Below are 27,882 nucleotides of genomic sequence, written 5' to 3'. Positions count from 1 at the left end.
CTTTGCAAACAATACCTAATCTCATTAATTTGTGAATTGACGTGTTTTCATCCTGTCGTGGAATTAGGATAGTTGCTGCTTCCTTCACATCCTTGAGAAATGGAGTCAGTAATTTGTTTGTAGACTAGATAACCCATTGCTGCTGTCCAATACATAGCCACCTGCTATGTATTTTTAAGGCAATATATAGCCATCTGCCATGATTAGTGCCTGATTTCTACGAGTGGCAGACTGGTGAGAATATAGGTGCCAGGATCCAGAGCATATTTGAGAGGTCCAGATTAAATGAGCACAGCAGGCTGGGAAGATGTTACTAGCTTTTAGAACAGTGACAGGTAAATAAGGCACGAAGAATTTAGAATTTAGAAACTGTAGGCACAAGTTTGACAGTAAAGCAGAAAGGCATTACCTTTAGGTACAGTGCCGTTTTCCTAATTTTAATAAAGCTTTGTGCCTAGAAAGAGAACATTCATTCCTCTTGTTTTTGTTTTTTGTTTGGTTGGTTGGTTTGTTTTTGTTTTTTTTTTTTTTTTTGTGGTTTGTTGGTTTTGGGTTTTTTTACCACAGTAATCTAGCATAGTGTCAAACTCATTCTGAACAAAGATAAATGAAAGGAAAAGAAAATGCCAAATGCCAACCTTCTGCAATGTTTTCAACAGACGAGTCAGTGAATGGAAAGAATGTTTCACCAGATTTGGAACCACAAGAACTTTTAACACAGAAATAAGAAAATAATATAGGAAGAAGAGGAGGGAAAAAAAAAAAAAAAAGAAGTAAAGACACCTCAGGAAGGAAGTTCCCACTTCAGAAGGGGGAAGCAAAGGTAAATTTTTTGTAAGCTATTCTTCACTATAACAATGAGATGAACTATAATGAGGAGATGAACTAGTCTGTCACATAACACAAACTTCTCAGCATTATTTACGTGGTGAATAGAGGAGTTAGGTGACACATTTTAAAAACATCTTACAAGTCTCTCATTAAATGTTTCCAGAAAAACTATGTATTCTGTTGTGAGGAAGAAGCAATGTCATAGACCAAAATTAAAAGAGATTAAACAGGAGAAATCATAGTTGTTCATAAACATGGTGAAAAGCCAAAAGAGTAAGGTATTTTAAAGGTTTTGTTGTTTTTAAGGGTATTTACAATCTAGACAAAGGGCTGTACAGAAGGAGATGACATTTGTAGAAGACACAAAATTACTCACAATTGTGGGGCAGATTGTGAAGATGCTACTTAGAGTGACCCAACTGTGTAGGAAGACAATATAGTGGCATTCAATATTGATAAATAGGTATCAATACAACACAGTACATGCTGGAGGAAAGAAATTGGTTATACATTGTAGAGTGGTTTAAAAGAAAGGTAATAGTTTAAGAAATATGCAGGCATCCTAGGCAGTAGTTCAGTAGAAATCTGTCCTCGGTATATGAACACAGTCATGCACGCAACATGTCAAGATATGAAATGCAGAAAACCAGGAACCGTTGGCTATCTTGCCATTGTTCCATATAAAAAAGAGTTTCAAAGAATAAGTGGGAATGAGAAGTTTCACAGTTAGGCTGTGAAACTGAAATGCCGCAGTTTTACACTAGAGCCCCATGTTTAGTTGCTTTTCCCTCATGATTCCAAAATATTTTCAAAGATACCACCTTCCAATACTCAGTTGCCCACCCACTCTGTACACATAGCTGACATTCCTTATTATTTTATAGGTGCAGATTTTCCCCATTATACTAAATATTCCATTTAAAATTCATTATTAGTTGAATATTGCAACAGCTGTGCTCTTAAATATTCAAATCACAGGAAGCATCAAAAAGAGAGGAAATGACTAGATGAAATGATGTGGCAAAATAGCTGGTTATAATTAAGAAAGTTGCTGTCAAAAGTAACAGGAAACTGCTGTTGCTTGTGGCTGGCAGTCTGTGAGGGAATAGGTGCAGAGGGCCAAATCCAAACAAGCATGGTTACACGAATCATTCCAAATGAACGTGGCTGAAAGTCTTAACAGCTCACAGGACAGGACACTTGCCATTACCACTTTCACTTGAGAGAACAAATTTAGAAATGGCCTATGTCTAGCCATCCTGCAAATAAGTACTCTTCTGAATAATTATTTGCTATAGATCTCAGAAGTTTCGGACATACTTATCTCAAATTTTAGTAGCAACGATTATTTGTGTAATTCACTGCCCAGTAAAGAAGCTACACTTCTCTGCAAGAGTGTACCTGGCTTCACCGTACATAGAGATCCCTCAAACTATATAGGATATAACACTTCCTTTTGAAAGCAACAGCTTGCATCTTCAACATTATTTACCAACTGAGAGGATGGAAATTTATCCATATATTTCTGATTTCACAGATCACAAACGTTTTTCCATTAGGCAACATAAAATGTGTATGCTTCCATACACAAACTGAAATATGTTTGCAGGAGCAGCTGTAATGAAATGTTAAGACTGCAATATGAAGCACTTGCTATTGTAAAATCTAAGCCTATAAAAATGCCAGCAGAGTACAATCACTGTTTATTATACTTTCATTAACAGATGAGAGTATAAGAATTTTAGATTTAAAAAATCATAATGTAAGTTACCTTACTGTAATCAATTTTTCTTGTATAGATTACAATATAAATTATTCTAAAAAATTTCAAGAAAAAAGAAAAATAGTATTTTATTATGACTGAACATACCATGCTGCATACAAAGCTCTGGGATTAAAATTATACATTAATATAAAATCAAATTAATTTTGTTGCCTATCGGCCAAGCTTCATGAATACTGCAGAAAAAACACTTCTTAATCTTGTTTTGGTAACTAATGATTTGAAAGAGTATAGCTTACTTTTTGGCACTTAGTTAGCACTTCATTAATTACTAATTACTTGGCACTAAGTAAAGTTCTTCTAACATTGCCTGAATCTATAAACATTTATTATCATAAAAAGTCATTTGTTAAAATCAGTTTGATAGGAGATGTCCCAACCAGATAACTGCTAAAGCATATAGTTCGCTAAGGAATAAGAATATAATAGAAAATATTTTATTTATATAGCCTGTACGTACTATTTTCTATTCCTACTTTTTGACCAAGTTATTCTGTGAGTCTAGCTGCAATGAATTCACACAGTACATTAGGCTGAGAGATGCTAAAGAAATGTAAAATATCGCTAAATTCTTGTCAATTTATAAGAACAAAATTGTATAATTTTCTGTAGAAACTGTGTAATCCTATCTCAAGACTGCATCCCAATGCTGAAGCACAATTGTGGTACCTGCCACCTCAATTTTGTTGTTTCCTGATTTTGTAGTGCTTACCTCTACAGATCTGGCTTTATAAATGCAGTGCTTTACGCTGTGCAATTAATATCCGAGTTCTTGTACGGTAGGTAGTCTGTGACATTTATCCCTACATATTCCTCCTTGTTTGATCTGTGGTTCTCTGTGGTGCCTTTGCCTTTGTTATAGGTAAAATAGGAGTCTGAACCAGACAAATACAATATTGCTGTAACTATCACCATCTTCCTCCTTCCTTTTGGAGGATGTTATGCTTAATTCATAAAACACATATTATGTTCTACCCTTTAATAAGGAGAATGAGCTTCCTAATTCAATCATAAGAAAATGGAATTTTCTGCTGGTTCAGTTAAACTTGAACTAAGCTTGAAAAATAGTCTAATGGATAAAAATGTCCTTACCAGAGAAATCTGGTTCAGATAGACACCAGGCACCCTACATGCTTAGAGTTTACAGCTGAAGGAAGAAAACATTACCAGGAATGCTTTACTGAATTGTGGATGTGAGCTCCACAGCTGCTCTAATTCAGTATATTCAACTGATGTGCTAATATTTGCTCCTAAAGGTATTGTGATTAATGCTAGAACACCTCCTTAGGTATACACGTCTACTTGTTTCGCAGTTCCATTGCTAATAAAGGGATGAATTGGAATTATAACAACATAATAGCAGTCTGATCTGGTTCTGGGGTTTTCGTAGTATTTTTAAGATCACAACTTTGTAAAGAGTGTATCCAAACAGCAGCTTCTGAATTTACCCAAACATCCATGTAAAAATATATAAATAAAATGTGTGTGTATACACACACACACACACACACTTTAAGAGGACTTCCTCTTTACATCTGCAATGCATTGTTTTCCCAAGGTCAACAAAGGTTCTTCCACACGTCTCAGCAGCGAGGAAGCTGCACACAGATAACATGTTGTTTCCTCCCTGTCTCTCACGCAACCTACGGATTTTTCCCCAGGAAGAGAATACTGTTCTTTACTGTGTTGCCTTCCTACGCTCCAGATGCACGAAAGTCAGAAACATACTTTATGTTAGAGCCCTAAGAGGAGCTGTTTGCGACAGGGACGATGCTGACAGTACCGGGGAGGGAGCTAGAGGCAAAGAACGGATTGGCAGCACAGAGGCTGAATACAGATGTCCTTCTTTTTCTGCTTTCCTAGTACCCCTGTACATCACAGGAGACAGCACGTCATTAGAGACAGCACTTGTAAACTGCTTAGTGGAAGGCAAACACCATTTTTTATGCTGTATAAATATAGATCTACACATTTTCCATAAAGAATGGAGGTGCTGGGATGCCTACATGATTTATGCACAGCATGGAAGTAGCACAAACATGATGATTTACAACAGGTTTTAATGACTGTCTGAAAGGGAAAGATCCCAAATATGGACAACAGCAACTGTTAATTGAAACTAGTAATATTTCATCTATGTAAACAAAGTAATGATCACGTCTGCCACAAGACTTCAAGAGATTTATCTTCCAGGCTCCCTAATAAGGTTACATCTGTCCCCTGCTTAAATCCTATGTTCTTGCCATCTGCTCCAACACACTTTTTTCAACCTCAAACAATGATTAAACAGCTATTTGGAGAAGAAAAGAAGTCTTTTTCAATTTTTGAGCAAAATATTTAACAACTGGGAAAAAGTTAAAAAACCAGAACCACACACCCCCCCCTTGGATCTCCATGATTTCTGTGACATGAAATGTTATTAGTGAGATGCTCAACTTAAGTTTCCAGGAATCTTTACATTTAAACATACAACAGGGAATATTGCACCTACAGATTCAATGTAGTTTCATTATAAAGTGTAATAAATTGGGAGCAGATTAAGTTAACAGCATTCAGTTAACCAGTCAGATTGTCACAAGAGGTAACATTATATGGGCAAATCAGGAAGCATTCTGCTTTAAAAAGAAGGAAACTTCCTAGAATTCTTCAGCGGCGCAGTGGGAAGCCTAGCCAGTTGTGCTTGTTTGAGATGTGCTGTGTACTTACCTCTCCATGTCCAGACGTAAAGGAAGGGGAAGGATGGAGCCATAGCTCACTCTTTTTTTCTGTATGAGGAGAACCAAAGAAGAGCAATTTCCTAGATCCTGTGCTCCTGCCTTCTAGGCAAAACTGCAGCCTGCCTGGTTCTCATGTGCAACATGTTAATTAAGGAAGCACTTTACTCTGCATCCATCATCCACTGTAGTCACAGAATGGTCAGTCACGATCCATCTCTTAGCACTTATTGGGGGCCTTGAAATTCTTGAAAGGTATTAGAGATGTACTGAGCATCTTGTTACAGTAGAGGTGTAATGCCATGATAACACTGTGATAAGCATACTAAAAAAAAATTACCTCATCCCTTCTCTAGGAATTTCCTCTAAATTTTTTTAGACTGTTTCTTCCTCCTATATACAAGAAATTATGGATTTCACCTCATCATTCCCCTGAGCTTTATAGGAAGTAATTGGGCTCGGTACCTATGCTTTTCAGTCTTTGCTCTTTTGGCTGGTTTACTATGCTTCTGTGATCGCCTGCAATTCTAATTGCTACTGCTTGCAAAGATGGCAAAACAGATTTTTTTGGTATCATGGTACTGCATGTAAAGTGCCTTGTTGAGAGCTGGAGTTAGGTGGAATAAGTACTCTGATGTTATGCTCCATACCTGCCTAAATGGAAATTAGGAAGCCAAGTTATAATATAGTTTTAATTACTCTTTTTTGAGTGAACAAAAAAGATAATGTCTCAGGTACTTGATGTTTTCCGGCTTCTGCATTTTCTCCTGTATATCTCGAGCATTATCAGAATGGTTGAGTTCAGTTACAGAGACAGGACATTTAGCAAATGCTGAATGTTAGGATTTAGCAAACACTGTTGAAGATCATTTACATTAAAAGAAAAAGACAAAACAACATGTAGAAAAGCATCTACGTGCGGTTTCAATACTCTCAACTAGAGCTGAGAAACCCATGTCTGAAATTAATCCAGGTTTCTAGATCCAAATTCTCTCTTTTAAGCTGTGAAACAGTTTTCATACCAATATAAATATTATGGGGAATGTAGAAACTTTTCAAAATTTCATTTTAAACAGAAAAGATAATCGTGACATTTTCACAGCCTTATAATATCCATGCTGAAAAGTTACTTTAGCTTTCATCAGAATAGCTCCTGTTAAATGAAAAAGTAAATTAAAAAAAAAACAAAAACTAAACCAAACCCCAATGAATATCTTTTTACAGTAAATAAGAAGTCAGTCTGTGTGGAGGCAAGGCCTGTTTCTTGAGAAAAATTGTCTGACACGGAGACTTGGACTGAAAGGTCTGATGTTTATAAATGTGTCTCAGCTGGAGGTGGCTACTGAACTTCTGAAATTTTGAAGAGATTTTTCCTGTATACTCTGGAAAGGCTTCAAAGTACACTCAGCAAGTAAATTCCAAAAATATGATGAGTGTGTTTTAGCAAGTGTTCACCTAAACTTTTACTGCAGTCTGATTGATTCTGTGGCCAAAACTGACATCTATAAGCTAATTTTCATTTGCATAACATCCTTTCCCACTGATATGCTTGCGAAGTTGTCATTTAAAGATTGAAATCTGAGTCTTACAAATCTAAACCAGATGCATGCTAAATATGTGAGAGGATGAAATCTCTGCTTCCAGAGTTTTCTTTGATTTTTCAAAAAAAGGAGCCATATAATGAGGCCAAGGAACACAGTCCATGATACTATTTTCTAAAGAGAGCTTCTGAGTGTTAAGATTAAGTTTGTGGTTGATACAAATATAAATATGTAGTGGTTAATTCTAAAAAGGGAAAGGCATTAGAAGTAAGCATTCAACACTGCTGAAGTCTACAAGTTTGTCGCTTTACAGTGTCCTCTCCAGCTACTGCTATATGCCACATAATATCAGAAAAAACACATACCCAAGACTCAGAGAAGTATTACACCTTGAAAAATTACACATCCATTGTAAATTATCCTTAGAGAGTTGCATAAGAAAATACTTTGCCACCAATTATTCTAACATAATATAGAATTGAAGTATTTTATTCTATACTACAGTCTATGACATGACTTTTGCCAAGACACTATCTGAACACTTCTCAGCACATTATGGACAGCAACTAAAATTGGACAGGTTTCTTGTCTTGTTCTCTGCCTGGAGGAGTGTCAATAAGCTACATTGTTTTGCTACGCCTTGTATTTTAGATATATCTACAGATGGGTTTAGTCTTCACTGGAGAAGATAAAATTGAAGAGGTACATATTAAACCTGAGTCAGAAATTAGAGAATTTCCCAATAGTCTTTAATTCTTCCAGGAATCCTTTCTAAGGTCTTACCCTGGCCACCTCTGTCTGCTGCATAGGTGAAATGTACCCATACAGCAGAAAGCTCATTTGTGCTTAATGAGTGTGATAGGTTTTGCTTCTAGAACTGAGGTTCTCGTACAGAAATACTGAACTTTGATCACTGAGTAACCTCAGCTAAAGACTACCACTGAACATGATGTAATACTCTGCAGAAAGGCAATGCACAGAAAATTTGATGGGCTCCTCACTGCTTAATTTGCCCACGTCACATCTTTTTTTAAAAATAGTTAGCATTTAAGAGCCACTATTCAGTACAATGTTGCTTGTCGTAAGTAACGGTCCACATTCTCTTAGACTGATAATTTACAAGATAAGGTTCAAAACTCCCCTTCAGGAAGAAGGCTGCCAGAATTGAATGCATGATGTACTTGGAATTCTCAAATAGTTATACACGTATGATAATCTGTGAACCCTGGATAGCATTTGGATACCAGTTAGCCAATGGAGCTAGACATAGCAGGTCAGGGCGTGATGTTGAGGACAAAAGAGGTACCAGAAAACAGTTCAAGAATCAAGAGGGGGATACTGCTCTGGTGAGCGCGTTTGTGTGACAGTAGGGGAATAAAGGTGAAGGAACGGGAGATGCCTTTGCCTGCGTGGAAAGTGCTACAGTTGCTCACATCAGGACAATCGTGGCTTCTGCATACTATCCAAGCAAACTGAATTTGGGAACCTCTGTCTAAATCAACTGAAGCTCAAGTGGGTTTTATGGAGGTAAGAGAAATATGATGAAATGCAGAATTGGTGGCAGGAGCAGATTTTAGAAGATAGACTTAAAATCAAGCAATATGCTCAATTATGGGCATATTCCAGTAAAAGTGGAATAGGATACTAGCACTGTAAAACTAAACAAAGCCTATGAAAACCACAGAAAATGCAATAATATTTTCATCAATAGACCCTTAGCTTAAATACTGTTTTGCATTTTGGCTTCTGGCTTAAAAATACATATAAAAAATAGAAGAGGATTAGGAATAAGAACCTAAAAGAATCATCAGAGAGGGCTGTAGACCAAAATAAACTAAAAATAGCATGTTTAAGTGCTTTGATCTACAGATGAAAATTAGAGACAAATTTCTTACCTGAGTTATCATCATCATTCAGTGAAACTCGTAGGCTAATGCACTCGCAGGTACATAAATTTATAGACAGCGACAGCGACAGTTTCTGCTCCAAAGATCAAGAAGTGCTCGATGTTTTCAACAGCACATAATATTACAGATGATCTGCAGCAGCGTAGCAGCTTGCTGAGGGAAGAGCGGGCGCCGTTACTGCGCAGCCTGGCACACCATCCCAGTTCCCCCAGTCAGGGCCGTGTTTCTCCCAGCTCCAGCTTTGCTCTGCTCTCTGCAGGTAAGCGTGGGAGCGCAGCTCCCGGCACGACTGCTTCTGCTCTGCTTCTGGGGCAGCTTCCCAGCTTGACTGAGGCTGAGAGCAGCAGCTGGCTGAAGACTTCTGTCCTATCCCTTGGGAAGAGAGGGGCCAGGCAGTGCAAGTCCTAAGGAAACTGCTCTACACCTTTACACGGCAGGGAAGCTTAGCTGAAGCTGGGAAGCACGTGAAACACACCTTACACCCTGTCCCATACTGTGAGAGAGAGAAACCACCCACTGTCAAATGGAGAGACAATAAAAGTTTGTATTAACTCTCTTTAGAAGCTTATTAATGCAATGTACTACTTATGCTCCAGAACTCTATGCTGGAGAACAAGTAGCTCAGCAAATGAAACAAAGAGTTTAGAATTTTTTTTTTTTTTAAGGATTAGACATGTACCTGTATAATAGCAACACGCTGACAGGGAGAACAACTGCAAGCATTAGTGTCGCTGATGCTTTACAGCATAAACTGATCAGTGACTGGGAAAATTTCTCTCCTTTATCTATTTTGCATAAAGTTTGGGTACATTGTGCCTTCTGCTGTAGCACTTAATATAGGCTACTGTTGGAGGTAGAGAAGATCTGCAAGACTAACAGTCCTTGATTCTTTTCTTTGGTGTTGTTTTTTTTTTTTTGTTTTATTTTGTTATTGCCAATTATTTATAATACATTATTCAAAAGTCAGACTGTACCAATTTTGGTTTGAGGCAGAGGGAACAAGCATGTGCACATGTGAAATTTATGTCACTGTGTATTTGGAAAAAGAACATTAAGAAAGGATCTTAAGAAAAAGGTCTTCTGATTCTCCCATGTAGCCTCTAATCCCATTCAAATTAAGTGCTTATGGTTTGGATTTATACCGGTAGGAAACACCTTTCAAGTCTTTTCCATTTCAACTTAATCAATTTCTTCTGTTGGTTTCCTTCTGTTAACTGGAGACAGGTATTTAAACCAATTGCTGCACAATGATCCATGAGGAAAGGCAGCAGGTTGGATGGATGCTTATAAGGCAGGAGGTTTGAAGTATGCTGACAAGATATTACCCCGTTTACAGCTCTTATCTGTCGAAAGCAGCAGAACAGAATGAGGGCAATTAGACTTACTAGCTGGTCTACTGACCTGTGAGAATGAAGGGAATAAAAATACCAGTGTGCGATAAAGCAGGCAACACTTGCAGAACAATAACAGAATTTGCATAATAGCTTCAGAAACATCCTTAGGAAAAAAAATAAATTAACTTTACACTTCTGTTTTTATTAGGAAATATATAAAGGGAGAGAACCCCTGTCAGCTGTGTGGAACAGAGCTAGCTTTTCAGGAAAACACACAGGGCCAGATCCTGCCTCCCACTTCTTCACATGTTTTCTGCTCTTCAGGCCCATGGAAATACGCCAGGAAAAATTATTTGGCAGAGGACTGTATTATCTCTTCTGCATAGTTCCCATGTTGTGTCTCAGAGAAAGACTATACAGCTAGGGAGCTGGCTGGAAAAACTGCCTGCCTGGGGAAAACTCTCCTTGACTCCCACAGATCCCAGAGGACATGCCAGATTTCAGTGGGACATCTCTTTCTTGTTGATCTGAGATAATCTGAAGAATTCTATCACTGAGATTTCCTTCTATAGGTGAAAAGCAGAGGCTTGTTTGGGTGTTGGGGTTTTTACATAGTGTGGAAGTTCTGGGCAGAAAGAAGAATGCCGATGTAATAACAGCTTTCCTAATCTGAGAAGTACTGGTGGGTCACTGAATGCTAGGTCATTAAATCAGCAGCTGCCTCAGAAAAATTGTAGAAGGGTATTTGATCTTGGAAAAAGGAGGCAGGAACAGTATGAAGTCCTGGCTTGCTCCCACACAACCCACCCCCTCCCCTACCACTTACCCCTCCCCTACCTTTCATTTTAGGTGTTCCCAGGCTCTTGGTACACAGGGAGAAGGAACGATGTCTTTAAAAGTAGCTGATCCCCCGCTTTAATATATTATGAACATAAAGCTATGATCCAGCCTGCTGTTTTACAGAAGAAAGATCAAACAAACAATCTTCATTTCAGTTTCCCATTAAGTAATTCACATCCTTCTCCTTCTTGTCCAGTGGAAAATCCCATGATGTAGGAAAAAAAAACATTCTGGAGTTCGCATTGATAAATTACTTAAAAGCGCCTCTGCAGTTGGGGTCTGCAAGGCATGTGGAAGGGTCATAGCCTTCGTGTCCTCAGCCCCTCGGGTCCTCGAGGGAATTCTGCATCACTTCCATTAAGTGTCACTGGAGTCCTCTCCCCTCCTCCCATCGTTTCCTGCTCCCTTCACTGTCTCCACCACTCCTGCAGCAGGGCTCCCTAAGAAACTGTTCTGCCGTTAGCTCCCTCCCATATGGCTATGCACTAATCCCCCCTCCCACACGCATCCACACAAAGAGGGGAGAAACTATAGATCTGGAAGAAATGCAGAACACTGAGCAGCAGTGTTTGCTATCTAGATTATGTCTGGAAATTAAAAGGTGCAAAAGAATCACGCTAAACAGTATTGCTGTTTTCCTCCCCGTTCTGTGCAACATCTGCAGAGCTCCCAAGTATCCTGAATTTACAAAGAAAGATTTTCTGGGGGGAGTCTGAGAATCGGAAGACAGCTTGCAATCACCTTTCCTCTCCACTTACAATGTCAAGGTACTTTCCACAGGATTTTTAAGTATTACTTTTGCTCCCTTGTCTATTCTGTTTGGTCAAAAGAAAAATCAACCCTAGAACTTACTGAAGAGTGAGGGAAGTTAGGAAAAAAAAATAATTGAAATGGAATGAGATTTGGGAGACTAACTTTTTGAAAAAGCTCTGTTCCTGTCTATTTATGTTGAAGCTTGGTTTTTTTGTTGTTGGTGGTTTTTTGTTTGTTTGTTTTTTTATTGTTGTTGGTTTTGTTTGTTGTTGTGGGGTTTTTTTGTTTGCTTGTTTTTTTTTTTTTTATTGTTGTTGGTTTGGTTTTTTTTTTTGCATCCTAAGAAAGCACGTCAAGAAACATGCCATTTGTCAGGTGCTTGCGATAGCGGGCTGTCAGCTCACTGCCTAGCAACTCGCTCACGCTGCGTAGGGCTACCCTGGCATTACACACACTGTCACATTTCATTGCCCAATACCCGCTTTGATGCAGTCTCGCTTGCTAACAGCGTGTTACATCAGGTTCCTCACTTGGGAAATACCGAGCTGCCCTTCTGTGTCATCTGGCCCAGTGAGCTCACCTAATGACACCGCCAATAGGAAAAGCAATGTAATGGTTTATCTAGGTAGCAGATGTACTGTGCTACAGAAGTCACAATGTATTTACACAGAATTTTATATTAAGTAGAAACTCAGCATGGGTGTAGCATGGCTCCTAGAAATGCCAGTAGGCATTTTAAAGCTTATTTCTCAAAACCAGTTAGTGATTCCCTGTGAAAGAAAGCTATCGTCTTTAAACTAGGAAAAAACCCCAAGCATATAAATAAAAACCTTTTGCTTTACCGACACAACAGCAGCTTGGTAGTGTGATTTGGTGATTAAATGAGGCGAGTAACATCAAGAGCTCCTGGGTAGGAAATCTGAGGTTCCAGCCTCATCAGTGACAGCAAGTCACAGAGGGGACTTGGGGGCTCAGATGATGGTCAGACGCTATTGATTGTTATCTTGCAGGTCATGGCCCCCCCCTCCCAGGGCATTCTGTTCTCCAGAACCACTGTTGTCATACAGTGGAATAGGAGGAACAAAACAGAGGATCAGAATCCTGTACGATTAAAAACTTTTAAGAACACATAAGAAAATCTTGAACTCAGTAAATAGCAGCCAGATCACAGAGGTCACAAGAATGCTGATTTTGCAGGTGAAGGTCTTTGAAAACCCCACTATGCAGCTTTCAACACAGCTGTGTTAGGGCCTTTTATTCCCAGAATACAAGCATCTCAGTGAGATTTGTAACTGTGACAAGCAGCTAATGCTTTTTTACTTAGATTAAAGAGTTTTGAACCACAGGCTTTAATATAATACTGAAGAGATGACTTTAGTAAAAAGCATACTAAGTGAAATAGAGGTATTGTCTCAACTGACTCTTTCACCAGACATAAAAATCTAGAAATATACTCTAAGCTTGTGGATTTTATGCATGTATACAACTTAGAATTGTCTCAGTGCATGTACACTTTTAATTGACTACACATTTCTATACAACTGTATAGGAAACAGGCAAAAATAGAGAACCTTTTGAAAATGCAAGTCTTAATGTACCTAGGGGTAGCATTGCATACAAAAAATGTAAACCAAAATCTCCAGTTAAATGAGTCTGATGGAAAAAAGCATCACAGAGAATTAAAAATGATAAATAATTATGGAGGTAGAGTAGTCCTGACACATAGGAAGTGAGCCTGTTCAGGGCTGAAGAGCCTAGCAATCCCTCCAACCTCACTGCTGTTCACCTCGGTCACAAGCACAGTGGTTTCACTGTTACGGCACAACTGGCTCCACACACACACTAGACAAAAGAGTCAAACTGAATTAGTTAATGACTGTGAAGTTCTATACAGGACCCTCAGATGCAATCAATAACTTTTCATCAATAAAAAAAATTAGAACTCCTCCCAAAGAACGCATTAAATCATTCTCCATGATTTTTCTGCTAGTTTGTGCATTAGGAACAGTATCAGTAGTGATCAGGACATAAAGTATCTCTGACCAAGAGACAGACCTTGCACATCCAAGCAGAAGACTATCCAAAATAAATTCCTCCATTGTAGCTAACATACCGTATACTGCAATGGGACGTGGAAAGCTAGATAATTCTGGAGGGGAGCCAGAATCTGTAGAATCTTAATTAGAAGGAATCTTCCTCCTCATTAATTCTTTTGGGATTACCCAAATATGTGCATAAATTCTTATTTATTTTCTCAATAAGCTGTCTTTAATACAATTATTCTGATGAATGCCATGTGCACAAATAGATTTTCCATGGGAAAATTATGTTATTGATAATTATAACTTTTGTATTAATCAATACAGTAAAACAAGTTAGTCAGTGAAGGGGGTTTAATCTAATCCATTTCATTTAAGCTTGTAAAAAAGGCAAGTGCATGCACTTGGCTTGTTATCATGTGTTAGCTGAGGCTATGGCAACAATTTAAAAACAATACTAATAGGACCCTTGTGTCTGTAACTATGGAAATCAATATCCTAATTTTGTTAGAAAATGTACGTAAATACTTTCTGATCAAAAAATAAAGCCATATAATATAAGAATTTCAATTTTAAAAGAAAGAAGAAACTTGCTCTGGTGCTATTTTTATCAGCATGACCCTTCATTTTCCTCAGAAAGGTTTCAGTAAGAACCGAAACACTGTGAGAGGTGCTTACCTGACAGCATTTGATGTAGCAGCTCTGTAAACTCTGCATCATTTTCCTGAAGCCTATTTATCCCAGAGTATGATAAAAACATTTGAAGGGATGCAGGAATTTATTACAGTAAGTGTGATTCTCACGCTTAACTACATGGTTTATAGTCTTTGGAGTGTGCTGCATTTAATACTTCAGTTACTTACCTGTTTTTTTCTTGCAATACTTCTAGTTTTAGACAGAAACTAATGTTAATCATCACGTCTTTCTCTCAATACATTGTAAGTACGTTCATATAGATGGCAGTTGCATGCTATGTATTGTGGCACTTATTGAAAGACACCTGTGGACATACATATCAGCATTTGCAGTTCACTCAAACCATCACCAACGCGTTATTTTTTATCAGCTTTATTTTCAACTGGACATTTGGAGGTACAAATAAGGGAGGCAGATGTACTTGAAACACTCAAATAAAGGCTGAGGAATTATCCATGAGAATGTATAACATTTGCCAGAAAATAAACGCAGGCAGTACTTGGATTCCAAAGAACAAAACTGTCTCACAGTTCATTCATCATTGTGCTGACCCACTTGATTTTCCAGTTCCAGAAAAGTTGGTAGTTTTTGAGCTTGTTAGTTAAGGAGGCCATCAGAGTTGGTACGTCTCAAGTGTGACCCAGCAACTGCATTTCAGTGGGCAGCCCATCGTGCTGTCCCCTCAGTCTCCCCCTCCTCTTGGCTCAGAGGGGCAGGCTGGGCATTGGGGAAGAATTTTCCGCCTCAGAGCCCTCTGTCGTTGCAGTGCCTTGCTGCTGAGCAAAATCAGAGCACAGCAAAACCCAGTGGCAGCTCAGCGTGCTTGTCTAGACACCCCGGGCTCATCACCCAGACCCTGCCATGCTGCCCAGTCTACCCCCACAGAGAACGGATCAGTCTCTCAGGGATTACTTGATTCCTTGTGTCCCAGACAGCAGATGGGAGCCAAGGAGCAAATTAAAGTTGTTTTAGCTGCAGTGGCCCCAGGGGATCTGCAGAATGCAGCACTGCTCCGGCCATGCCCTTTTCACCGCCTGCCCTTTCTTGTGTCAGAGGAGAAATGAGGGTAATTCCCAGCTGTCTACACAGCTGTACCCTTTCCAGGGCTCTTCTGACACCTGGGAAATCCTTCTGCAGCCAAACAGCTTTAGGACTGCTTGGCTTTGTCCTGTAATACTAGAGGGTCTCACGGCAGGCTTACCCCGGCTGAGCTCTACTTCCCACATGCCATCTTTGTGTGTGGCTAAGCTGCTAGCCCGGCTGAAGTGGGAATGGAAAACATCTACACGTGCTGACAAAGAATCAAGGCTGGGATGGCTGCTGTGGTATGGACAGCAGTGTGACTCTACGGCAGAGGAATGACAGCCCAGGCCGGCGCTAAAATGCTGTGCTAGTGAGTAAGAGATCAGACAAAGCTTTATTCCTGAGCACAGGCTAATGTGTAAACACCAAGCTTCAGAGGCAAGTCTGGGCTTAAATGCAAGCTCAGACCTGTGCTTGGCAGAGTGTAAACCCAGCTATGTGACTTCAGCAGGGTCAGGATGTGGCCATTAAGATTACAAAAAAACCCTGTAAAAATACCTGGCAATTTTTGGCTTCTTATTTCAGTGTTATCATTAACAAAGAGGCAGTACACGTCTTTGATGGCTTTTGCAACTTTTGTCTCGTGAAGCTAAAAAATTTTCCAAGATTTCCACAAAATGGTATCAGGAAGGAGGAATACGAATATTTTTAAGTCTTGCAACAGTAAGGACCCATATTCCTTTCAGTTTTACCAAGTTAGCTCATAACTGGTGTCTCTTGTCTTTGCCTGCCCTGATTGCTAACACAGCTAACAGTTCAAATTTGGAAGGAATTTCCTACTGGTTTTATCTTCCAAAATCTGAGTCCTCATATAGGTTGCTATGCTTCATCTAGCTCAGGTTTCAGAGATAATTGACTCTTAACGATTTCCCAGGATCTATTCAGTTCTTGAAGAATCCACACAATTGGGACTACACCATGTTTAACTTAGAGGGAAGGGTACAGAGTGGATTTTATACTATGTGGGTCACTCCTGTGAGTTTTCCAGTTTGGGTTAACCTAGATTTCAATGATTGCGTGCTCATTATAGAGAAAAGTGCAATCATGAGTAATAGTAATAAAAAGTTCTTTTATCAAATTCCGCCTGTATTTTTAAATCAAAATAAAAGCTTCACAAAGTTCACATTCAAATAGCTGGAATCTGTAATATCAGAAAAATGTCATAGCATTTCTAAACCCAAACCAAAAGTAGTCTTCCCTGGAGTTTTGTCCATGCCTGCTTGGCTCAGAATCATGACAGGTGGTGAATCTGATGGCTTCTGACAGTGGATAATCTCTAACTCTTAGAAGTACAAGGATTTCTTAATTGCATGGGTTTTTTTGTTGTTCTGGTTTGTTTTGTTTTGTTTTTTTTTTAAATAAACCATAAATATTTTAAACAAAAGTTAGGTGAAACAAAGCAACTAAGAAACGAATACAGAATCATAACACAACCAGATTAGGCCTTCAGATGATGTTAAAGCTATATAGTAATACAACAGCTTTAACCGAGCTGTGTTGTATTAGCCCCTTTTTAACTCTGCTATGCAATTGCAGTTACAAATAGCCTTAGAAGATGTGCTGATGCCCAAGGAAAAAACTGGATTTTTTGATTCTGAAAAAAGGGTATTTGTTTGGCTTGGTCTGTATTTGCCACGCACTCTAATCTGGACCAGTTGCTTACAGGAGATAAAAATAATTTCAGATAACAGTTGAATAACCCAAAAAAGTCTGTGTTTGTATAGAGGAATCACCAGTTCACTAATGTGAAGTGAAATTAAAAATTTGTCTTAATTATTTTCTGGATTTTTTACATTTTAAAATACGTGAACAGAGCAGACTTGTTTATCCAACCTGAGGTAACAGCAGCAGTCACCTCTTCAATGTAAGAGTTCTAAACTGCTGGCTGCATGACAGAGAGAAGCGTGACACCAGAAAAATATCATAGGAGATATGAAAGAGGAATTTGATAAGATGGGTTATCTAGAAGTAATGAGACTTTAAGATGGATAACACCTCAGTTTGATTTCTCATTTATAGAAGTTATTGTGCAATTTTAAAAGCATGCGTTTATGTTCCTTATACATTCATATCTTACCACTACTCACTTTTTCATCTTTCTTAATAAAAAGGGTTAACGTTGCCAGAGATGTTTAAAGTGCCACATACAATGCCACCTTTCCTGTTGACTCAGATCCTGCCACACACAGACATGGGGACAAAGTCTTACTGCGACTGCAAGCTGGACATGGCTAAGAACAGGGGACATTTGGTGGCTGCAGCAGTTCCATGCAGAAGTATTTAACAAGAACTAAGAGAACTACAGTGTTTCTGGTTAAAAACTCATACCGGTGTATGAAGGCAGGATGTGTGGGTAGCTAAGCAGAAGGAAAAAGTTTTATTTGCAATGGAAGTTAAAAAAACCCGTAACACATGGAAAAGGATCAGTACACGGGGTTCAGCGTCACACCCGCCACAAGCAAGCAATTGGCGGTAATGCACTGCGCTCACTACAGATTGGAAAGGAATTTAAGATCAAAACAAATGCATGAACATACAGTCAGAAGATGCTCCATTTATGGTAGATAGCATTTTTTATTGGGTATCCTAAAATGTTTACAAAGTAGAAGAGTTAAAAAAAATACTTTGTAACCATGTAAATAAATGAACGGGAAAGAACTGAAATACAGCTGCTGCAATGGAAAGCAGAGTAATTATATCAAGGGTATAAAAATATTACTGGGGGGCCTACTTTAAACCAAAAGAAGCCCTAATACTCTTTCAAATGTGAGCATGTGGCAAGCCGTGCTCCTGAGAGCAGATGTACCTCCACAGGATTTGTAAGAGCAGAACAAAAAGTCCCATATGTGCTCAGGTTAAAAAGCACTCCCCAGATAAAAATTATCAAATTGGTATACAGACCTGTCCACAAAAGAGGATGCAGAAGATAATCCTTAGGAATTTGATTAAGTGCTTAAGAGCCTATAATGCAGTCAGGAAGTAATAGGCTACATTATTACAGGTACCAGTGTATTTATGTATTATGTAAACCCTGTTGGCACTTAAAGTTAACCTAAAGAGTGAGGCTGACCAAATGCTAAAATGAGACTTTATTGCGACAATATTGATATTAAAAGGATGAATTAACTCTTCCGTTACTGTAATAAAACATACAAAAAATGTTCATAGTTCCACTACAATAAAACCAGCCAATACTGAGTGTTCCTTCATGGGGCCAATTGAGAATACTGATATTTCTAGATAAAGTCATTCTGGCACATCCTTCTTGACAGAGAAGCTATAAAAGCTGCACTCATAACTCCCATTCTAGAAATGTAGAAAAAGGCATCTTGGGATCATCAGTTGCATACAATAGTACTAAAATAACAGTATGGTTTAAAAAATAAAAACAACCCGAAGATCTCTATCAATGTAAACACACATAGGTTGGGAACCACCCAGCAGGATTTCTGCTGACCAGCATCATCTGTGTAAAACTGAGGTTTCTATAATGTAGAAGAACACTTCCTACTGCTCAGAAGAACTGAGGCTGTAAAAGTGCATATCAGCTGTGAAATGCAGGAGATTCTAGTGGCTTATACTTCCCTATAGTAAAATTGAAAAACTGCAAGAAAATATTTTTTTTTGAAATATGACTCAATGCTATTATATCTTTCCAGAACACAAAGCGATATGATAAACTCAAATATGAATTTAAAAAATGACTCAAGCTTATCAGAGCCTGAGAAGATAACTCCTGGTGCAGTTAGTGACTGCACTGTTTTAGGTGATGGGGTAGAGGGAAAAACCCGCCATGATGTACCCAGGAAAAAAAATCCCCTCTCTTAAAAAGGAAAGGTGATAGGAGCTGGCCTACCTTCTTAACTCGGTCTGTATTTCCACACTCCATTTGCATTTGAGATCTCTAGTTACAGTCATTGTACCATCCTCTTTTTATTTAAAGAATAAAAACTTACTACATTAGTACCACTCCCAACACCAGCCTTTGTTTGGCTAAATATTCACCCTGCATGCATTTAAATACCTACAAACTTCATATTGCTGGGATGCTTTGGGGTTAAAACAGACATGACTTGTCAACACCTGGTGTCCACCAAAACTAATCCAACTGATCAGAAGATGAGCCTGCTGTGTCTTGTAAAGTGCTCCCAACTACATTTCCAGAGGTGGACATGCTGCTCTTGTAGAGATGAATGCAGAGTGAGGAAGGCATGCGGCTTCTGTTTTGGTAATATGTGATCTCATGGTTTATTTTTCAGACCACAACAGCCCCGCTGCCCACAAAGGAACAGTTACAAAGGTCCTCAAGCTATCCAGGAAAAAAAGATATCACTTAAGGTAGAGCAATTACTTGGCTGCTATATATATATATATATATACATATTGTACTGCTATATACTGAAAAATAATTGGGCGGTTTGATTTAAGAACACAGGTACTTAATTTTAAAATTGGTCTTTCCTTGGCTAGCATTGTAATGATATATTTTTACAACTAGAAGTTTTGCTTTTTAACATTATTACTGTTGAGACATGTCAAAACTCTTCAACTTGGCTTCACATTTTAAATAGTATTCTTAAATGTAAACAATAATGGTGCTCCACTGAAAGCAATTTTAAAGACCCATGATCCATGTTGTCAGCCTGAAGGGAAATGGGGGAATTAAAAACTGGGAGAAATATTCCAGTAGTAAAAGCTACAGCAGAATAGACAGCACAGAGTGCAGCACTCTGGCTGTTTTTAGAGCTGTATCAGTCACAGGCCATTCAATCGTATATCAGCACAAACCTTCTGTAGCACTAACATTCCCTTGTTGTCTCACAGAGTACGAATACGTCAACGTCTCTCACATAATTTCTTCAATACTGAAAGCACAGAAAAATAAATTTTGAGAAATAGGGTTTCAGGATGCTGGCTCTGGAAAATAACTATCAGAAACTAAACAAATCCATGCCAGAACACAGCCCTGGGGAATGACAATACCTCTCAGCCAAAAAGAGAAAATAAAGATGACCCTTCAAATCACTGCATGTAGACTGCCAGCACAGGTACTCACTGACCAATTGACGCTCCTGCAGATTGTTTGTGGAAAGCATCAGTGATCTGTCAGGCCTAGAGCAATCATGTGTAATAAAGCTCATCTGTTATGGGTACCTACTTGTGTTGCATAGCTAGGCAGAGAAAGCATTTTCTTCTTGCTAAAAATACTTCCTTCCCCTCTCTGAAATGGCAGAAGTATAACTTCGCCTGACCTATTTTTCGTCCTTATTCATTCTGTGGAAATCTTACAGAATTGACATCTAATTTCCAGGTGCTGTTGCTAGCTTCCTAAATTATTAACGAGCATAATAATTATCCCTTTTCATCATCACATGGGACAGGGAATAGATGCAAAGATTACAGTCACATTACCACCCTCCTAGCCAAGCATGTTTACGATATCAAAAGATCCCTCTACCAGTTTCACTCAATAAGCTGTACTACACACGCATTTTATGTCATGGTCTTATGATATATTGTGCTGGTCTACTCTAACTATATCAGCAGTGACCCGTGGTAGAGCACAAAAAGTACAGGGGAAATATGGACCAAAATCAGGGATGTTTGACTTGTTTACTGTATTCAAGAGTGGTGCCAGGTGGAACTAGAAGCCTTCAGTGGCACTGTGTGTGCTGGGTCTGGCACGGGCTTACAAAGAAGTGAAAAAATTAGAGGAGCAGAGGGGAGGTGGGACTGCTGACAGGATGTTGTCAGGGAACTATTGAGTAACAGCGAAGCTTCAGACATCTTGAAAATGTTTGGAATGACTTCAAAGGTGAAAGCAAGGGATATTTCTATGCCACAGTCTCTTCACAGCTCTACCTGTACCAGCAGAGCTGTGTCAGCAGGGCTTCCTATCAGCAAGGTGGCCAACAGGAAGAGCTTTTCTGCCAAATTAGCTGTCCCGTCTCCCAGGGCCAATGACAGACATCCTCATCTAGCCCTTCTGGCTGAGTTGACTGAAGATGTTCTGCTTCACACTTGTCCTTCAGCATCTGCCAGCCAGGAGTTACCACCCCACAGCTGGGCCCACATGAGAAATCCTGTGAGCATTCTCTCATGCTTTGGACAAAGCTGGATGAGTTAGCACTAACCACTTCCATCAGCACTTTAAATCATGCCATGGACCTTGCCTGAGGTGGGCTAGGGCACAAACACTTCTGCCCTCACACAAAGGGGGCTGCAGCCTCCGGAAGAGCAATACCAGCCTACAAGACGATAATAAGGTCTTCCATGGTCACAGCTGTTTGCAAGGTGAATTTCTTCATGGCCTGAACAACCTAAAGCCAGGTAACAAAAGCACATGCTGATCAACAGTGGTACATCTACACCTGTAACTTTTTCTGGCACAGCTGTATCAGCAGCCCTTCGCGGGGCTGGAGCTCGAAGCCACAGCTTGAGGCCTCCTGGATTCAGCTGTACCCACTGAAGATGATTTTGTTCTCAGCTGTGAGGCATAGAGACTTTCGGCCAGACTTCAAGAGACCAGGCTCTGGTCTGAGCCACCTGTGGGAAAACAGGGCAGGCAGTTAGCAAAACACTGAGAAGAGAAATCAGAATGAGATAAGGGGAGTCTGGTTGCAGGTGGAAAACAGGGAACTGGAGCCCAATGAAGCGGGATGGGACAAAGAACTAGTAAATAACCAAGTGATCTGGACAACTGCTTGTGCCCTCCTGCTGCCCTGCCCATCTGCTTGGAATTTACTTTCAGAACAAGTCCAATTTTCCTTATGTCTGCCCTCATCCAAGCTCCCTTCTTGTCCTTTATGGATCCAGCGCTGTCACACAAAATCATTTAGAGCAGAAAAGCCGAATTAAGAAACAAAGAACACTTATTGTTTAACATACCCATTCTTCACCCTGATAAGTTTCTTTCAGCTTCACTTTCTCTTCACTTATTCAGGTCAGAGTCTTCTGGCTGGTTTATTACAGGCACTTAAACCCAACAGTGATTTTATATGACCGCCTGACTGTGTTACAAATTCATCACAAGTCCTGGCTGTGTCTGACATTTAGGTCCAAACAACTGCATACTGTTAGAGAACCCCCAGCCCCCATGAAATACATTCACTGACCTCCCCTTCCAGAAGAATGAGGTCATCAGTATAATGAGCTTTCCAATCGATCTGTAAACAGCCTGATTCACAATTTTCCTCTACGAAAGAGAAGTTATGAAAGGAGCAGTTTGAACAAAAAGGGCTTCAGCTCCACCCAGTGGTAATGAGAAGATTTCCAAACCATTCCCCTGCCCATGCTCTGGGTACCTGGTACCAGGCAGGTACACACCACTGTTTTTTCAAACTGAGGCCCTGGAGACCTCTGCTTGGACACTGCTGTCTTACAGCTTGAGCTGTTACAGGTCTGAACAGTGTTCTTTCCTTAGAGGCCCATGACTTCAAAACCTGGGGATTAATTGTTACTCTGAGATTATATACATCAGCCATCACCATTATCTGGTGTTTGCAAATATTGAACATTTCTCTTCACTAACCATCTTCCAAATAACCAGAGTCATAGCACCATGACCTCTTCTCTCTCTGCAGTGATTTTGGGAGTGGTTAAGATGTAAAACTTCTCTTTTCTAACTCCTACACCTGCCTTTTAACCACTTTTTTTTTTTTTTTTTTTTTTTTATTTCTCTGATGAGGCACCACTTTCTGACATAACTCTTGAAACTACTTTTAGAATTGGGGATGCTTTTAAGGAAGGTTTTTCTTGTCCAAGTTTTCAGGAACAGAATGGCTCTCTACATGAGCTTTACAGTTTGAATGACTGGGACCTTGACAAATCCAAAGCCAGCTCCAGCTCTGTTGATTGACCAATAATTAAATAGTTCACATCTGACCTAATTAATGCTCAAATACACATCAGCAACTCTTAGGCTCTGAGGCACAAATTTGTAACAGGTGAGGGTCAGGCAGATGCCATCACCTCACCAACCCCAAAAAACCCCTCAGTATCTACATCAGCTAGATGCATCGTGCTTTTTGGGTGGTACCGAAGCTCTGCTTTGTGACTCTCTGGGGAGCAGGCTCTGGATTAGATGGACTCAGGTCCTGTGTACAACTGTAAAATGTTAGAAACCTTTATTCTATTTCTTAACACTGTTCCTGTCCTGCCTGCCTGCCTGCCCCAGGTGCTCTTTCTTAACTTTTTGGAAGGCGTGTCTCACTTTTACCTCTTTATTACCCCCATGTCAGTGTCATTATTGTGGTTATATTTACATTTCAAAGTGTTGTGCCTGTAGCATTTCCCCATAAGTTTTGAGATTATAACTAGATGCAGTGCCTCATTTTCAGCTAAATAGTCCAAAACATATGCAAAGTCTGAAATATATTTTAAACCAGTGTTGTGCTGCATGTAAGCAAAACTGTGGGGGTTTTTCTCCTGTCTGAAAAGCTTCCAAACCTATTCACTTCAAGCATTCCCTTGTGTGCTTTCTCTCTCACCTACACAGAAGCCCATATTTATTTTCATTTTAAAAATATTTTCACCACAAAACTGGTATGATATGCTTAGCTATCAAACTATATCACATTCATCAATTAAGGTTTGAAAATTATGCGTGAATGACATGAAAAAAATTCAGCCAGTCTTTCTTCTCCCACAGAAAATCTAACTTGTAAAACCAGTATTTCACAACATTTTATAGTAGCTATTTAATTCTTCAGCTCATCAGTGACAAAACCAGATAAAGCTAGTTTTATGAGCAGTAACAATTTGTGCAATGCATCGAGTAAAGCGCTATTATGGTTTTACTTAGAGGAGAAAGGGAAGTAGCCAATTTGGGCAGGCTTGAGCACACATGTATTAACATCAGTCTGTGAAGTGGCAGGAAGGTGAAGAAAAGGTGGGTTGTGTAGAACAGGAGAAAGGGGGATTCCTGGGGGAACCTAAAGGAGAAGGTTGTGCCCCCCATCCCCACATTGCTTCTGCTACCAGCAACACCACAGAAAAGCGGCAGAACTGCCTTGATTTGAATTCAGAGGGCATTTTCTCTACCAAAAGAACTTAAAATTTGACCCCTTGCTAGCACACATCTATAATGCCAAGGGAGTCCGGGAACGCTGTGCTTTGAAATAACACCCGACTGCCAAAGAACTCCATTTTCTTTGCTCAGGCAGCCCGACTTCTTCAGCTCTTGGCTTGTGCTTGGGGGCCCTGCTACGTGACACCACGCAGAGCGGGCACATTGCGAGACAACCTCTTCCATCTCTGACAGCCACATTCACGTGGGCCACGAAGGCAGGAGTGTTAGCTTAGGTGCACCTTTCCTGGGCAGCTCAGTACGTCCTCCTTTGAACCTCTGCTGCATGGGTGTGACTCCCAACACCTGACCAAACCAGGTAGCCCGCTGCTAGAATATTGCTTGGGGGAATCGAACGTGTGTCTTTTCACTGATCTCTCCCTTCTGCATAATTTAGAGAGGCAGCATCCCTAACCCTAACCTTTCTTGGCAGATACAATCAGTTGCCCATCAATTTGGGGATAATGAAAAACCAAGATCACTTTCTGCATGTTTATCGGATGCCTTGAGCGTACTGTGAGCAAAGCCAGCAGCATCTTTGACGAAGTGTAACCCCATTCTCCCTCAATCTATGCCCATCCCCCTACCTTTTGAGTAGTGCTATTGGCAGTTGAGGAGATTCTTGTCAATTTAGGGTATTTTTATAATGCAGGAATTTTATTTGTATGAAAGGTCTTTTTTTTCCCCCCACATTGTGTAGGGAAAACAAAATATATGAGAGATATAGCAGGCAAATTTATAAGAAAAAGGTTTCTCTTTACAGCCAGAGCAGTTATTATTTCAGTCTTCCCTTTTCTGTGCCATATAGCAAAGCCAGAAGAGAAACATTATGGTTTTTTGTCCTTCTGTCACTACCACAAGTACCTTTTTTCTGGCCTTTGATTAAACCTTTGGCTAAATACAGCCTGATGACACAGCTCCAAATATTCCTTTAACACTCGGGAGAATTTTTGTGGAGGAAGACATTCAGAGCTTCCAAAGATGACCAAACCCACAGTTCATATTTCACTTAAGTTCTATCAGGTAGATTAAACCCTGGATAGAAAGAAGCATCAAGCTGCCAAGCAGATTACTGTTAGACTACAACAAACAAACAAGGAAAGAAAAACAAAACAAAACAAAACAACTCCAGCTTTTACCAGTCAGCAGTAAAGCTGAGGGGCAGAAATACTTCGATATTTTCACGAAACATTAACCTTCAGACATAATTACTACAGGCACTGAGATTGCACCTGAAGGCTGCACTGTTGGGGAGAATTGCTGTAAAACTGGCCTGCAGGGCAAGAACGTGGCAGGTAAACAGAAGCAATGTCTGTGCAGAGATAATGGGATACAGGTCAGCGCATAAAAGCATAGCTTTAGGGGATGGAAGTGCTGGTACTGACAGGAGATTTTTTGCCACTTTTCACATACCAGCAAAGGCGATGGTGACTCGTTTGACATTGCATGAACATTAATCTTTGAAAACAGATACTACTGAAGCATAATAAGCTGGGCAGGGCAGGGAGGGGAGATGAAGCCAATGCTATCCCCACTAAAATCTTGTTAAAATTCTAAAACCATTTTAATATCTGAAAAAAAAAATAATTAAGCTAGATTTACTCTGAACAGTTAAACATCTACATTTTACCTCGAGATCTGAGATAAAAGGAGCAGATGTCTCAGTCTTTGCAAGATTTCCAGCCCTATTTTGCAGATCCATGAGTTAAGGAAGAGACAAAGGACAAGCATCCAGAATCTTGCGTGGTTATACGGTCCCTATCTCCTGCCTGTATTACCTGGTATCTGTAAAACAGAGTGACTGAGGTTGTGTGCTGTTCCTTCTGAAAATACAACACATGGGGGACAAGACAGGACAAAGGAAGCTAAAAATCAGCTTTGGGTGGCTCTGATTTCTGGACCACTGCATTATTCAGTGTGATGCCCTTCCTGATGCTGGTATATTTATATGTGTATCAGGTCAATATCTAGCCCAAAATGATTTCTCCTTCTTCAAGTGTTTGGGGTAGAGAGATCTATTTAAATTCCCAGTACTTCACCACTCAGCCTGACCTTTAAAATGACTCTATCAGCTCAAAAGTGTCCAGAAGGTGTATGCAAATATAAAAGATGTAATTGTTAAAGCTCACATTTCAGAGAACGCAAATAAGAGAGAGGTGGAAGGGGGCCAGGTCTGTTTGGGGTGTGATTTGCAGAGACAACTGAACTGGAAGATCCCAGTGTTAGCAGGCACAGGCAAAACGGTACAGAACAAGTTCTGAACTGCAACCATTGCTGCCAGAGCTCTTCTTCGCCTTCCACCCTTTCTCTACCTGGGGTAAATGTTGTGGTGTGTGTCAGGGATTAAGGGCCCTGGCCCATACCACTTAAGAGCACAATCTTATTTGAAAATTCAGTTCCTAAATCTTTTTAGCGAAAAATCACAACTTACGGTGCATCATCTCTTGTCCATCTTCTCCCATTATTTGAATCGGGTTTTTAAATACAGGAAGGGAAGAAGCTGTAATTTATCAAGTCCCAATGATGTCTAATCATCTATAAGGAAGGATGCAGTGTGGGCCGAGCCTTCCCGCCCAGCCGGCAGCAGTCCCACTATCCCGTTTGGAAAACAGAAGCAACGCAGCTAGTTAACGTGCCTTCCCGGATTGTCTGGTGAATACTGGAAAAAGGAAGACTATATGAGCACACAGAACTGCTTTTTGTGTTTTAGAGATAACGTGACAAAACCAGCTTTCTCCCATGCTCCATTGAACTAAACATAAAGGATTTCTGCTCCTCGCAGCCGAAGCCGTGCGTTCAAGACTGCAAGGATAGTGTAGTATCACTTTGGATTTGCTTGTGTCATCTCAGGAATCTGCAAGCTCTGATGACTATGATAAATTTGTGCTTTAAAACCACTAATGCTTCAGTCAGAGCTGTGCTCAGGAGACTTTATAGCACTATTCTTGTCTGCCTTCAACTCTGCAGGGGTCTGCTCCGGCTCCAGAGACCTGCGCTTGACAAGAGAGGCACCGCAGCAGGAATGACTGACTCCAGAAGGTGCATGTCCAACCTATTTTCCTGCCTCCACGATCTGCAGCATACAATCATGAACAGAAGTCTTGTTTCTGGGTTGATTTTCTGTTCCTGGCAAACCGGGTGCCTTAGCAAGCGGCGAATACGCCATGTTCCCATGTGGGTATCATTGCGTTGTAGCTTAGCATAAAGTAATGGTAGACCCCACAAAATCTCTGCAGAGAACATACTATTAGAATCCTCAGATGCAGATAAATTTCCTTCATTCAGGACTTCCTT

The 27,882-nt window shown here is 39.9% G+C and overlaps 1 protein-coding gene and 1 long non-coding RNA gene across 3 annotated transcripts in view; one reads left to right on the top strand and one right to left on the bottom strand.

The window, feature by feature from the left end:
- The window catches only part of RALGPS2 (Ral GEF with PH domain and SH3 binding motif 2), a 137,751-nt gene extending 128,882 nt beyond the window's left edge, over window positions 1-8,869 (bottom strand). For both annotated transcript variants that reach the window (XM_042805170.1, XM_042805172.1), the window contains exon 1: window positions 8,765-8,869. In XM_042805170.1, the coding sequence (XP_042661104.1) occupies window positions 8,765-8,782 (18 nt within the window). In that variant the 5' untranslated portion in view covers window positions 8,783-8,869. The remainder of the gene's footprint in view (window positions 1-8,764) is intronic.
- On the top strand, window positions 757-27,730 carry LOC116962275. The gene is made up of 3 exons (XR_004407487.2): window positions 757-823; window positions 19,781-19,859; window positions 27,556-27,730. It is a non-coding gene; the product is annotated as an uncharacterized LOC116962275 (long non-coding RNA).
- Window positions 27,731-27,882: the final 152 nt, after the last annotated feature.

Source organism: Tyto alba, unplaced genomic scaffold, assembly GCF_018691265.1.
Source record: "Tyto alba isolate M040663 unplaced genomic scaffold, T.alba_DEE_v4.0 Super-Scaffold_1000006, whole genome shotgun sequence".
Taxonomy (NCBI): domain Eukaryota; kingdom Metazoa; phylum Chordata; class Aves; order Strigiformes; family Tytonidae; genus Tyto; species Tyto alba.
Note: the sequence above shows the minus strand (reverse complement) of the source record. Positions and strands in the feature narration are given on the sequence as shown.